Here is a 13,810-nt window from a genome sequence, read left to right as displayed (position 1 = left end):
CGTTGTATAATAATATATACATATACATATACATATACATATACATATACATATACATATACATATACATTATACATTATACCATACATTATATTATAATAATAATTATTATTATTATTAATCCCTATATTACTAATTGTGGTGGGGAAAGGTGTCGTTTGACACCCACCACCTAAAACCCGGGTCAAAACGACAATGGCCCAAAACCTAACCCAAAAAATACAAAATACCCCCTCAACTATAATCAACTTACAAAAACTACCCTGAACTCCAAGGGGGTAAAACAAAAATTCTCTCAATTAAAAAAAAAATTTCACCGAAACACTTCGACAGCTCGTATCTTCTTCCTCGCTCCGAGTTAAATTTCACCGACCACATCGTTAAACTCGGAAAAATTTTATGAACAAAATGAAACTAACTACATTCGAAACGGACACTTTTTAAAAAACGCTAAACACAACAACAACCCGTATCTTCCCGCTCGCCGCGAGTTAAATTTTTTCGACAGCAGCGTCATACTCGAAATAATTTTGTGAACAAAACGAAAATAGGTACGTTCAAAACGGACACTTTTTAAAAAACGCTAAACACATCGACAACCCGTATCTTCCTGCTCGCCGCGAGTTAAATTTTTTCGATAGCATCATTAGACTCGAAATAATTTTATCAACAAAACGAAACTAACTACGTTCGAACCGAACAGTTTTTAAAAAACACTAAAGACGACGACACCTACAACGGCGCTTAACACATGGGCCATTTTCCCTTCTGTAAATACATAAAGCTACGTTTAATATGAATATGCAGGCCGAAAGCTCCCGACGCATCGCGCGGGCCGGATCCGGACTAGTTATCACTAATACTAATTGTGATGAGGATGTACTGTTCACAGGGACAATTACGTCATTTTAGTTCTTTTTTATTCATAATTACATTTACGCCACTACCATCACTTAACCTCTAACTTCCATCACCACCACCACCAACAACCACCCGCCATCATCACCCTCCTGCCACCGTCACCATCAACATCCTGCCACCGCCACCGCCATCCTTTGCAAGTCGGTTAGAAAAAGAGAAAAGTGGCGGAAGGCCAAACAAGAACCACCGTGAATCACCTTTTTACGACACCAACAACAGCCCTACGACCTTTAACGACCAACTTGAACCACTACCACAACCACCAGCATGAGCCACCACTATCGCTCAGTAACGAGAGCGGTTTAGCCGAAAAAGATAATTGAGGTGGCGTGAGAAAGACGGTATCTGTGAAGTGACTGCTGGTTCGGTTGTGATAAGCGTCGTTTGAGTGGTAATGGCAGCCGACGTTTAGATCGACGAATTGGACGAATCTGGTGTTGATTCTTGGCTGTTAAGTGGTGATCAGCCTTTGCAATAAGGTGGTGTTTGGCGGCAGTCGCTGAATTTGGGAGAGGATGACTTGAGAGGATTTTAGGGTTTAATTTAAAGACAAAAAGATAAATAATTTGGGTTTTATTTGAAAGGAAAATAACATGTATGGCCTGACCGATGGATCATTCACAAGCAAGAAAATTGGAGTGGACCGGAGCATATTTCAAAGTCCATATATGTTAAGTAAAAATGGGGCAAGAAAATTGGAGACAATTTATGAGTAGATATTTTCTCTAATAAAACTTTACAAAAGAAAATACACATATAAAAAGATTTCTTTATTAATTGACTGTTTTGTAAATGTTGAGTCAAGTTCTATAAAATTTAAACATGTTTTATAAAATTTTTATTATGCAATCGCAACTTTTTTTCACTCTTTTTCATTTTCATTTTTTTTTAAATGTTTGATTAACCAACAATTAACTGTTTTTGTTTCACCTTCTTTTTTCATTCCATAATTTTTTTTAGCATTCAACTAAACCGTCACCGCTTTTTTACGTTCAATTAATCCATTGTTAACCGATCAAAATCACCCCGCAGCGAAGTGCGGTTTCTTATCCTCGTTATAACTATATTCAGTTAGAAAATGTAAATTGAAACCGTTCATTCAGCGCCAATTTTGACTTTTCTTTTCATTTCGGATGTTTTTACGAGTTATATATTTTACAACGTAATTCAGACATAAAAGAAATAGTGGAGCAATGGTTTGTTATGCCCTTTAGTTCCCGGCAGCCCCGGTTCAAATCATGCGGTCTTCATTTTTTTCCTTTTCTTTTTTAAAGTTTGAATTTACCCTTATTATTTTTCAACTTTAGTCCACCAACTCTTCCACACCATTTAATTTTTTATTTAATCCCTTTCAATTTATTTTTTTATCAATATTCCCTCCACCATTTTACAATGTTTTTTTCACAATTTTATTTTATTTTCTTTACAAAAGTAATAAAATTATGTCAGTTTTAATTAGTTTAATTGTTAAAAAAGAACGTTGAATTAGGTGCGTTTGATCTGTTAGCCGGTATCAGAACCTAAAAAACACATTAAAATTTAAATTTACATATAAAAATCCCAAACATTCAATACTCAATATATCTTATTTAAAGTTTGAATTTACCCTTATTATTTTTCAACTTTAGTCCACCAACTCTTCCACACCATTTAATTTTTTATTTAATCCCTTTCAATTTATTTTTTTTATCAATATTCCCTCCACCATTTTACAATATTTTTTTCACAATTTTATTTTCTTTTCTTTACAAAAGTAATAAAATTATGTCAGTTTTAATTAGTTTAATTGTTAAAAAAGAACGTTGAATTAGGTGTGTTTGATCTGTTAGCCGGTATTAGAACCTAAAAAACACATTAAAATTTAAATTTACATATAAAAATCCCACACATTCAATACTCAATATATCTTAAAGTATAAGTTGTTGTTTTTATTATGGATCTATGAAACTTTTCTTTTAAATTTAAAAGTTACTCTTTGTATATGTTTATGATTTTGTTTGCTATTGATTTTTTTCTTAAACATTTAACTATCATTTTCTGGGTTATGTTAAACTCATTAACGTTAAATTATTTCAATGACAAACATATATACTTACATATGAAAAAAAACTTACGCATACATTTAACAGCAATATCTCTTAAAAGATTATACATGGTCGACCACACTTCGACCACGGTGACCCCAAAACTTGTTATATACATTATACATTTATACGTTATATTATACATATACATATATATACATTACATTAAAACGTAAATCAGAAATAGTTTTGTATTACTCCGTAATATCAAAAAAGTATATGAACGCATCTTGCCATTTCCAGCTGCTATGAAACTATCAACGTCCCTTGTCTTCGATGGATACGGATGCACCGTCACCGTCCACTAACCGACCACATGTCACTCTATGTAAATAAAATAAGTCGTAACAAAGAATTTTAATACTAACGCAAGTTTATGTACAAGTCATCATGCTTCCATCCTATTGACAACTGTAATCAGTTGCTAAAACTACAAAACGTCAATAGATAGATACAGGATATACCTAGGGTATATGCATATGTAGCGAGGGGCTATTAATTATCAGAAGACGAAAAGTTAGGTCTAGAAGAAAATGGGACGGAGAAAGCTCGAAATAAAACGGATCGAAGACAAAAGTAGCCGTCAAGTAACGTTTTCTAAACGGCGATCAGGCTTGATTAAAAAAGCACGCCACTTTTCCGTTCTCTGCGACGTCGATATCGCCGTCATCGTTTTCTCAGCCACTGGAAAGCTCTACGATTTCTGCAGCCGCAGTTCTAGCAGGTGCGTTTAATTTCAACGGTTTATATGTTAAATTCCTATATACACACACGTGTGTGTGTTTGTATTGTTCTATATATACTTCTATGGAGACTATAAGCTATAGATATATAGCTGCATATATAGGCGTAACCTGTACGGAATTTATGTGGAAGCTTCTAGGGTTCTAACCATCCCAAGGTAGCCCAAGTGGTTGGGGCCCTGAGATCCTTGCAAGAGGTCTCAGGTTCAATTCTTGGGGTGGCCAGGGAAGGGTTGGAAACAGCCAGAGAGTATTCCTGATGGACTGCGTACAGTAGAGTATGGGGTCGGATTACTCGCCCTTCCCGGGTAACCCGAACAGGGAAAACCTTACAACTTTACTCTTCTAGGGTTCTAATTGATTTAATATGTGATTTTATGTGCATCTTGCTTATCACACCTTAATCAATCCACGATTGCTGCAGAATTTGCTAGGGTTAGTAGTTCGTAGGTCTCGAAATAGATTGACAATCAGCTATTTTTAGCGGCACGAGCGGCTTCGAAAGTGGCCAATGGACGGCGACTGGTTTGATTTTTGCACCTTGATTTTGTCGATTTTAATAACGAAGCTAGCTTTGTAACCATAAATATATGTTAGCCTTTTGGAGGTTGTCTTCAAAGTGATTAAGGTAACAAAGATCCACCTGTTATTGAAAGTTTATTGTACGCATTATTGTGTGTGGATAATCAAGCTGTCAATCATTGTAACCGTTGTTCATGATCTCGGGATGATTTCCAGTTTTAGTATTTTTACTATACAAATTTTATGATTAGTAGTCGGTTTAGGCATCAATACATCATATTTATTTCGAATTTGAGTAAACATGTTCAAGTGTTCACACCAAATACAATGTTCTTTCATATTTATAACTAAAATGGTTTTTTTCTGTTCTTTATCTTGTTCTAAGTTGAAATATACTCCGTAATTAACTAGCACAAATTTGAACAAAAAAAACATCATATTATATTGTTATAGTAAGTTGTTCGATCAGTTTTCAAAACTTAAAACATACTTGCAATGTGGCTGCGCTATGAAATTAAATGAGCAAATCTTACATAGATATAGATTGAATAGATAGAATTGAACAACAAGATGTAAAAGCTTTATGGATTTGTAGGAGAAAACTACTTAATCAAAGAAGAAGAAAAAGTTAGAATTACGAATTATTTAGGTTAGTTTGACAAATAACTTCGTAATTGAAAAACTTACTCGAGGAGTTGAAAACTGCATCTCTCATACTAAGATTGGTCAAAGCACACGTTGCTTTGCGAAATGGAATGGTAATTTGTATGCTTATCGTTTGTGTGTTTATCATTTAGCGTTTTGTATGTTTTTGATAGTATGTGATTATTTAAGGAAAGAAAAACTTGTAATGATCGTATAGCCCAAACACAATGTCAGAGGGACTTCCCCTTAGACTTATATACATACATTTGTTTTATCCCATGACCGATGTGGGACTTTGGTTTGCACCCTTACAAACCTCCCCTCAAACCTAAGTCCATCTAGGCCTCCCCTCCAACGATAGTCTGGATCCAACCTTTACCGCCGTCAACTCGGAACTCTCAACCTGGTGGGAGAGGCAGGGAGATTTCGATACAAGGCTTCCAGGATCAACTCATCGTGCCAGGGTCCCCCTCGAACGAGAGCTGGGTCCACTCATCGCTGCTCAAGACCGAGAGGTGCGCCACGTCGCTGCGTGCGCTCAGGGGTGCGCCCTACTGCGCCGTCCACCACATCGGGGCTATGGCCCAGCTCTGATACCACTTGTAAGGATCGTATAGCCCAAACACAATGTCCTGCAATATAAGCCCAAGAGTCTATCCTTTTCTAAAACCAATTGGTGATAGAGGGACTTCCCCTTAGACTTATATACATACATTTGTTTTATCCCATGACCGATGTGGGACTTTGGTTTGCACCCTTACAAAACTCACATAATATTATCACAAATGTACATCATTTAAAGTGGGTTATTCATATGCCTTTAGAGTTATTAAACTTATCAAGGTTGTTACACATTAGTATAGTACTCAATAATGGTGTGAGTTGGAATAGATACCCGAACTTTTTAGCTCTTTCTTATCATTGAAAATCTTGGATAGGTGTCCATTTCTCACATGGTTAATGGTTGAATATATAGTGTATGTAGGATGAAGAAAGAACACGTACCTTACTTGTTTCAAAAGACAGCAACAATAATTTCTTTAATCTATTGCTCATAAGGTATGAGATGGGAGGGTTGAATATTGATAGATAAGATATTCAACCATCCTATTTGCCATTTTTGGTAGATTGTTTGAGAAAATGATAGGAAAGAGGCTCTTACATACCGATAAAATCAATCATCTATGTTAGGGTGTCAAAACAATTACGAAAAGTAAATAAGCATGAGAATTGAGGGACACAAATAGCTAGTTAGTCCAAAATCACATTTGTCAACGTACTCACTAGCAAGTCTCTTATTAATCTTGATATAAGAATTAAGAGTTACAATTATATACGGCTTCTATTACAAGTGAAAAAATGTACATGAATATATATGCTTTGCTTGTTGAAGAAAAAGATCTGTTTTGCTTCCTGCATTCAAAATTACTAGCACCATCTTCATTTTCTTGTTTGAATTGAAATTTGTAAACGGAATTTATAAAAGTGATACATAATACAAAATCAATTGAAGAATGGCTACATAATACAAAATCAATCGAGGAAAGGAATATAACATAACATTATATTTCAATAGGTAGTGTAGGATCTTAAGTGTCTAAATGGAGTTGGTTAAACCATGAACGGTTTATTTTGTTAGTAATTTAACATTGTGAGGTACATGCCGAGAAACCACCCGCTAGTCTATTAGGATACAAAGAGCATGTTAATCGAAACTAGCGAGCTAACATATTGACTCATATTGATAAGTGAGCTACTCGTGCCGTGTCTAGTTTAGAATGCTATGAATTAGTGGTGAATTTCTCAAGCTGCGTGAACTGACATTAGGTCAGCTCGGATTTGATTAAACCAACTCACTTAAACCTTAAACCAACAATTACCTTAAACCAACTCACTTAACCTTTACATACTAGGTCAAGGGAGTTCCATGACTTGAAACCATAGTCGTGACATAATTATCGAACTTTAAATGTCGAATATATTATATTTCCCAACAACAAAGATTACGGTAAAACCATTTGAATCTAATATATATGTTTTATTGCCTCGATGCGAAAGGTCCTTGGAGAAACGTCCATCGATGATGGAACGTCCAACTATCTAAGTTTATAGAATTGATACACACATAAAATTTGCCATCAAAAACAAAATTCGAAGTAATTACATACAGAAAACCCCATCCTTCGGGTTATATTGGATGCATAGGAAATGAACGAGATAACTTTGTAAACTACAAAGCCTAGAAGCAACACACTAGGAGCCGAAGATTAAAAGATTCTTACACATTATGGTTTCAAGTTGGCTAAAGTAAATAAAATGCAATTATACAAATTAGACTTTTAAAGTGTGAATCAAGTTCATCACTATGTGATACCATGTAATCCATCTTTCTTCCTAATTTCTTGCTGGTTAATCCGCTCAATGATCTAATACGAAGGTACCATAACATGTACACAATGATACGTATAAGATCATAGTCAACCCTTCTATTCTCGAAGGACTTTTTTCACTAAAATACCCTAGCAATTTATACTAGGTTGTAGCAAGCGGCACTTAGGTTACAAGTACTCTTTCTAATGTAGTCCGACTTTTTTGCTCCAGTTTACAATCCAATGGAGTTTTACAACATTTACTAAATCATTGATTGTATGCTACTTTAAATGGAACAAGCTTCTTTGCTATGATGTTGTATAACAAATAGAGTTGATTAAACTATTACACCAAAAAAGTCTTTAAGGATGTATTTGTTTAGGTAGTTTAAATAAATTGTTATTCTTAACTCATATGGCTTAGGAATTCTTATCTAACTTAAGTGACATAGTAAAAGTACTGCTCTTATGTTCTTTTACTCAACCAATTTATGCATCGAATTTCATTCACCCCTTGATTGGAATTGACTTTGTCTACAAGGATTTTCGATTTGTTAATAACGATAACGATTAAATAAGGAATGTTATTTACTTTTCAGTTGTAAGTAAGCAAAGTATTGAACATCGCTTTAGATTTCTACCCATCCCAGGGATTCATCATATATATTCCTATATAAGCTATTTTAAGTATTTTTTTTAAAAAAGTAGACCTCGTGCAAAATGAACTAAAAAACATTTTACTATATTATTTTACAATTTTTATTTGTGCCCATTTAAGTCAATTTACAACTATAAGTTTCCAGCTCCAACAACTTTGCTAAGCACTTACAATAAGTAAGCTCCAACTAGTTTTATCAAAAGTTATTTGACATCTATATGTCCATTTTTTCTTGCCTACAAACTTCACTCTTCCAAGTGAATAAGTGGTTACATCTATCTATCTATATATCTATATCTATATATATCTATAGTAATTGAGTCCTAGAATCATAAATATGGTGTATTAAATACGGTTAACTCAATAAAATTTACCAGTTAAATTTAATACACGGTTAAAAAAGGTTAAAAATTATTATGGTAAAAAATTTAATAAAAAGATAAATACCATATTAAATAAAAACGTCACAAATATATTTTAAGCAATTAATGAGCAATAAATATAAAAACCTTTCATCTTCTAAGTAACCTAAGTTATTTTTTTAGCCTATCAATATGTCATCTTCATTCCATTTTTCATATCAATCATACAAAAGAGCACATCATATTACTAATATTGTATTCACGATTTTTTTTAGATGGAAAGAAGAAGAAATGATATATAGATTATTATAGCAGATATAGTATATGATATATATACTTATATATATTAAACATAATATATGTTTTTTGTTTTTGTAGGTATCGAAGAAACACCAATTTCAAAATATTGTAAACCGCGGACAAGGCAAAAAAAACGTGGTTGACTTTATGTTGGATCGATTCGTCCGAAGATCTCCTTTTAATGTTAATATTATGATATTATGATTATTATTGTACATTTGTATAACTTATATGATTAATAATTAGGATTATGATTACTATTATGATTATAATTCATAATTATATAATTATAATTATGAATATGATTACGATTATTATTTTTATTGCTATTATATTTTAGTTATAATTCATATAACTGTATGATTATTATAGGTGTAACATTTTTTATAGGTGCAATGACACTATTATGAGTTAAACTCATAATTATAATTATGAATATGATTACGATTATGATTAATTATTATTATTATTATTATTATTATTATTATTATTATTATTATTATTATTATTATTATTATTATTATTATTATTATTATTATTATTATTATCATTATTATTATTATTATTATTATTATTATTATTATGACGTTTTAGTTATAATTTATATAAGTATGATTATTATAGGTGTAATATTTTTTATCCATGTAAATATCTAGATCATGTTTATTTAATTAATTTCCATATATATATATATATATATATATATATATATATATATATATATATATATATATATATATATATATATATATATATATATATATATATATATATATATATATATATATGCAACGATATCTATTAATATAAATATGAAAGATAAAAAGTTTGAAACTATTATTATTATTTATGTCATAGCTTAATTTTAAATTTATGACAAAATAATGATAAGGAAAATGAAAAGATTGAAACTAATCATATAATTTATGACATATAAATTTTACTTATTATGAATGAATGTTTATAACTAAAGTTAAATTAAGGAAAATAAAAAGATAACATGTATTGTAAAGTTTATAAGCTTTACTACTCTTGATGGTGTTATATATCTTTATTATAATAGTTAATAAATAATTATTAATTTCATATTAATTGTTATGAACCTTCAATTTTATTATATTCACGAGTTTTATATTTTGTGGTGTAGTAATACGTAACGGTTCATGTTCATATTTAGGATTTTTTTTATATACTCCAATTATTATGTATCTACTTATTGTCACATATAAAGTCGTAAAGAAACATCTTGAAAAATTTAATGGTAAATTTAAAGGTAATATATGTTTTAATATTATGAATCGTACTACATTATGTAAACTTTGATATCATTTGTTAACTCATTTAACCACATTTAGTAAACTTTTGTTTATATATAGTTTCATGATTAGTACATATGACCCGAATGTGCAGATTTTCATAGTGGCAAACAAAATATATGCACAAAATTCTACTTGACCACTTGCATAATGGGACCAACATCAACTTTCACTTCAAGATGAATATGTTTTCAACCAATTCCCGCCATAACTCAAACCATTCGGAATACGAATTTCAAAATAGTGAAATTTGAGACAAGTCGTGCAACGCACGGGCATTGCCTCCTAGTATGATGGTATGTTTCAGTGTATCCACTTGCCATCATTATGTTTTTCCATGAGTCGGTGATTCACTATTTCTAACAATATTTAATCTAAATTATTTTCTCCGACTCCGTGTTTAAGAGTGGACCATTGTGCATGAAATTTCTTACATCACCACTAACTTTCTATATGTTTTCGACCCCTGTGTTTCAGTGTGGAACATGTTCTTTCTAGGTATAAGAAAAGTTGTCTTCACGAGGGAGAGAGAACTATACAAGATGCCAATGGAGATTTAGTGAGCACCCAACTTATTTGAGAGCTAGTTGCCAATTACACAAATGATACATATTTAATTTAATGATTAATGAGATGTGCTGAATATTCACAGTGCAAAAAATTCCAAACATGCAAACAACTTCTACGCACAGTGGAAATGTAAGTTATAGTCACATTGTTCACACGAGTTGATATAATATGACATTGCGTTTGGAAGTTGGTGCCATGAACTTGAACTCTATGTGCAGGCTTGACGATGAGAATAATACTGAGGAGCTATCTGTGACTGAAATGATGCAACTAGAACAAGAACTTGGTGATGCTCTTGTTCACACACGAATAAAAAAGGTGATTGTCCGATTCTACTTACTTGATTGTGTGCAAAGCTGTTTGTAGTTTTATACTTGTATATTGCATCACTTTCACATTGTTTCTTGGGTTTATTAGTTTTGATTTCTACTTATATTGCTCAGTGTTTTAGTTATCCATGCTATCGAAGGTGTTGTCTATCATTATCTTTCCTAGCTATATGTTAAAGCTTTTAAGACTATTAATTTCTGTCATATGTTACTTAGTGCTCCTATGTTTTGGATAGAAGATAGAAATGAAGAAAGTTGAGCATTTTTACTGTGGATTAATGAAGGCCACACTAGAAACCTAAAATTAAAAGAAGACAAAATTACTCAGGTCGTCCTTGAACTTGTACCCAAATCACTAGGGTCGTCTTTAAACTTTTTTTTTAACTGGTGTCGTCACTATTCTTTGAAAAAGTAACTCTTGTTGTCCTTCCGCTTAACAGACGTCTATATTTCCGTTAAACTTGATCATGTGCCAAACATGTGAGGATATTTTTGTCATTTAACCACTTCCTTTTGTCACTTTTCCCCATCCCTTTAAATCTTCATATCAATTCAAAAAAATAAGAACCCTAATATTTATAAAATAAGAATCTTAAATATTTATGAGATGGAACTAATCAAATTAAACCCGAATCAAAACCAGACCAAACCAAAAATTATATCAAACAGTCGGTACTCCTCTGTTATCATGTATTTGGGAACATATACGACTTCATATAAAAACCAAGAACGAACTATATGCGTATGTATCTATATACGAGCTATAGATACTAATAATCACATAAAATGATAATAAAAATCAACAAATGAAGGAACCAATTTCATCATAACCACTTCCTTTTTGTCTCGCTTTCACTTTTGTTATAACCGAAGGAACCAATTTCATCATACGATTGGACTTGATTCAACAAATGAACACAGAAATAAAAATCAATTAATGTTAAATATCACATATGGAATCTCGAAATTTTTCGGCAAGTTGAAACTAATATTCTGGTGGTTTAAATTTTCCGACACCGAATTTATACTAATTAATTGCTTTTGCAATCGATCACCAGCACGACGCCATTGTAGATCTGGAGTTACGGTGGTTCAGAGCTCCATTTGTTGATCGAAATCTCTGAAGTTTAACAGAGAGATAACGTGAGATGGTGGTTTGCAGCGGTGGTCAATGTCTCCAGTCAGATGCGGCGTTTGAGAAGATGATGGTCAATCAACAATCATCACCATCCCCACCCAGTTCATCTACAAACTTCATCATCTCCCTAAAATTTCAACCACCACCACCGTCACCGCCACTCAGGTCACCTGCAACATCTCCGCCGTCACGATGATGATACAACGATGATGTTTTTGTTCTCTGCAAGTGACTGATTTAGGGTTTATTCTCTTGTTGCTTTGTATGTAATTTGGTTGCTTTGATTTAGGGTTTACTCTTACTTTGTAAATTATTGTGTTTAATTGGTCTTGAATAATGGGTGGTGATGAGGATGATGAATAGATCATGAAGATGATGAATCCACGAGGAAGATGAAGATGATGATTTATTAAAGGACAAGATTATTAGAGGAATTTAGGTGAAAGTGTTATGGTTTTGGGTAAAGAATTTGGGGTCTGAAATAATGAGAAATATATTGAGGATAAAGATGAAGATAAGGGGTGCAAGACTTAAAGGACGGAAAAAGACTGAAATACCCTCACGTGATACGCACATGATTCAGGTTAACGGTAAGTTTAGACGGTAATGAGACGGAAGGACGACAGACGTTACTTTTTGAAAGAATAGTGACGACCCCAGTTAAAAAAAAAGTTTAAGGACGACCCCAGTGATTTGGGTACAAGTTCAAGGACGACCGGAGTAATTTTGTCTTAAAAGAACGAGATATGACTTTTAACCTGAACATCGTAAAAGTGGGGAATTGTCTAGTTATGATTGTAGGATTATGGTTCATGTCCTAATTAGCACATTACACACACGGGCTAATATCCATATTAGTTAGGTCTTAATTGCCGGAGATTTAATGCTAACGCTACTAGATAGGGGAGCAACTACTACACACTGGAAAAAGATTTTGTAGGTTGAGATAACGCTCTTGAACGGTTGCGTCCAATGAAGGTTTTACCTTTGGATGATGCAAACCAGGTACGGTGATTAAGTTAGTCACATACTTGCATATGATTAATTAGCTACAGTGAAACAACAAAAAAGAAAAAATTTCAATTCTATTCATTTGAAATTACGAGATATCTTGGTGGTCTGATTTTAACACAATGCTATGTAGACCAAGATTGTTCTTAGTTATATAACCTTTAGATTTACGACTTTAACCTTCTTTCATACTCACAGTTTATAGATCTTCTCCATCACCAATCAACCTCTATTATTAGTAGAAAACCCGTATTGACACATCATGTGTACGTAGAAATTAAACACGAAATGGGTAAGTATGAACCCACAATACCCGAACACAACAGTCTAAGAAATGACATGTACTGTGTTCATGGCCTCCTTAATGAGTCTGCATCTATTTCAATTTCATGTTTTAGAGTACCGTGTGTAGCGACCCGACAAAATCGTCATTGACGGCGCCGTCTACTTGGGTCCCGTTACGTGGTCATAAGTCTTTAAACAACGTTTGGCCAAAAGTATGTCGCATTCATTTCATAAGTAAAGATGTTTCAAGTGTTACAAAGTAGTTCAAAGGCTAGTTACGTTACAACGTTTTAAGTACGAATTAAACCTATGCTACACAAATTTAAGTAAAGCCAAAAGACGCTCCGTATACATGTATACTCGACATCCAAGCAAGTATCAAAAAGTAGAGTGTGGAATCATGTATCATTTAGCGTTCAAGGACCTGAGAAAACATATAGAAAACTGTCAACGAAAAACGTTGGTGAAATCATAGGTGTAGTAGTAAATGTTTTTTTTTAACCACAAGATTTTGTATTGCCATAACGTTGATTATCAAAATCATTTTCATTTCAAAG

The 13,810-nt window shown here is 32.8% G+C and overlaps 1 protein-coding gene across 1 annotated transcript; it reads left to right on the top strand.

Moving 5' to 3' along the window:
* Window positions 1-3,538: 3,538 nt before the first annotated feature.
* Window positions 3,539-12,153, top strand: LOC139864674 (truncated transcription factor CAULIFLOWER D-like). The gene is made up of 6 exons (XM_071853248.1): window positions 3,539-3,729; window positions 10,398-10,479; window positions 10,558-10,619; window positions 10,709-10,848; window positions 10,908-10,959; window positions 11,982-12,153. The coding sequence occupies exons 1-6, from the start codon at window positions 3,539-3,541 to the stop codon at window positions 12,151-12,153; spliced, it is 699 nt and encodes a 232-aa protein (XP_071709349.1).
* Window positions 12,154-13,810: the final 1,657 nt, after the last annotated feature.

Source organism: Rutidosis leptorrhynchoides, chromosome 8 (genome assembly GCF_046630445.1).
Source record: "Rutidosis leptorrhynchoides isolate AG116_Rl617_1_P2 chromosome 8, CSIRO_AGI_Rlap_v1, whole genome shotgun sequence".
Taxonomy (NCBI): domain Eukaryota; kingdom Viridiplantae; phylum Streptophyta; class Magnoliopsida; order Asterales; family Asteraceae; genus Rutidosis; species Rutidosis leptorrhynchoides.
Note: the sequence above shows the minus strand (reverse complement) of the source record. Positions and strands in the feature narration are given on the sequence as shown.

Coding starts and splice junctions, on each gene's coding strand:
- LOC139864674 (XM_071853248.1), top strand. CDS start 3,539: ATGGGACGGAGAAAGCTCGAAATAAAACGGATCGAAGACAAAAGTAGC. Junction 10,849..10,907: donor ACTTGATTGTGTGCAAAGCT/GTTTGTAGTTTT, acceptor TGGGTTTATTAG/TTTTGATTTCTACTTATATT. Junction 10,960..11,981: donor AGTTATCCATGCTATCGAAG/GTGTTGTCTATC, acceptor GGTGGTTTGCAG/CGGTGGTCAATGTCTCCAGT.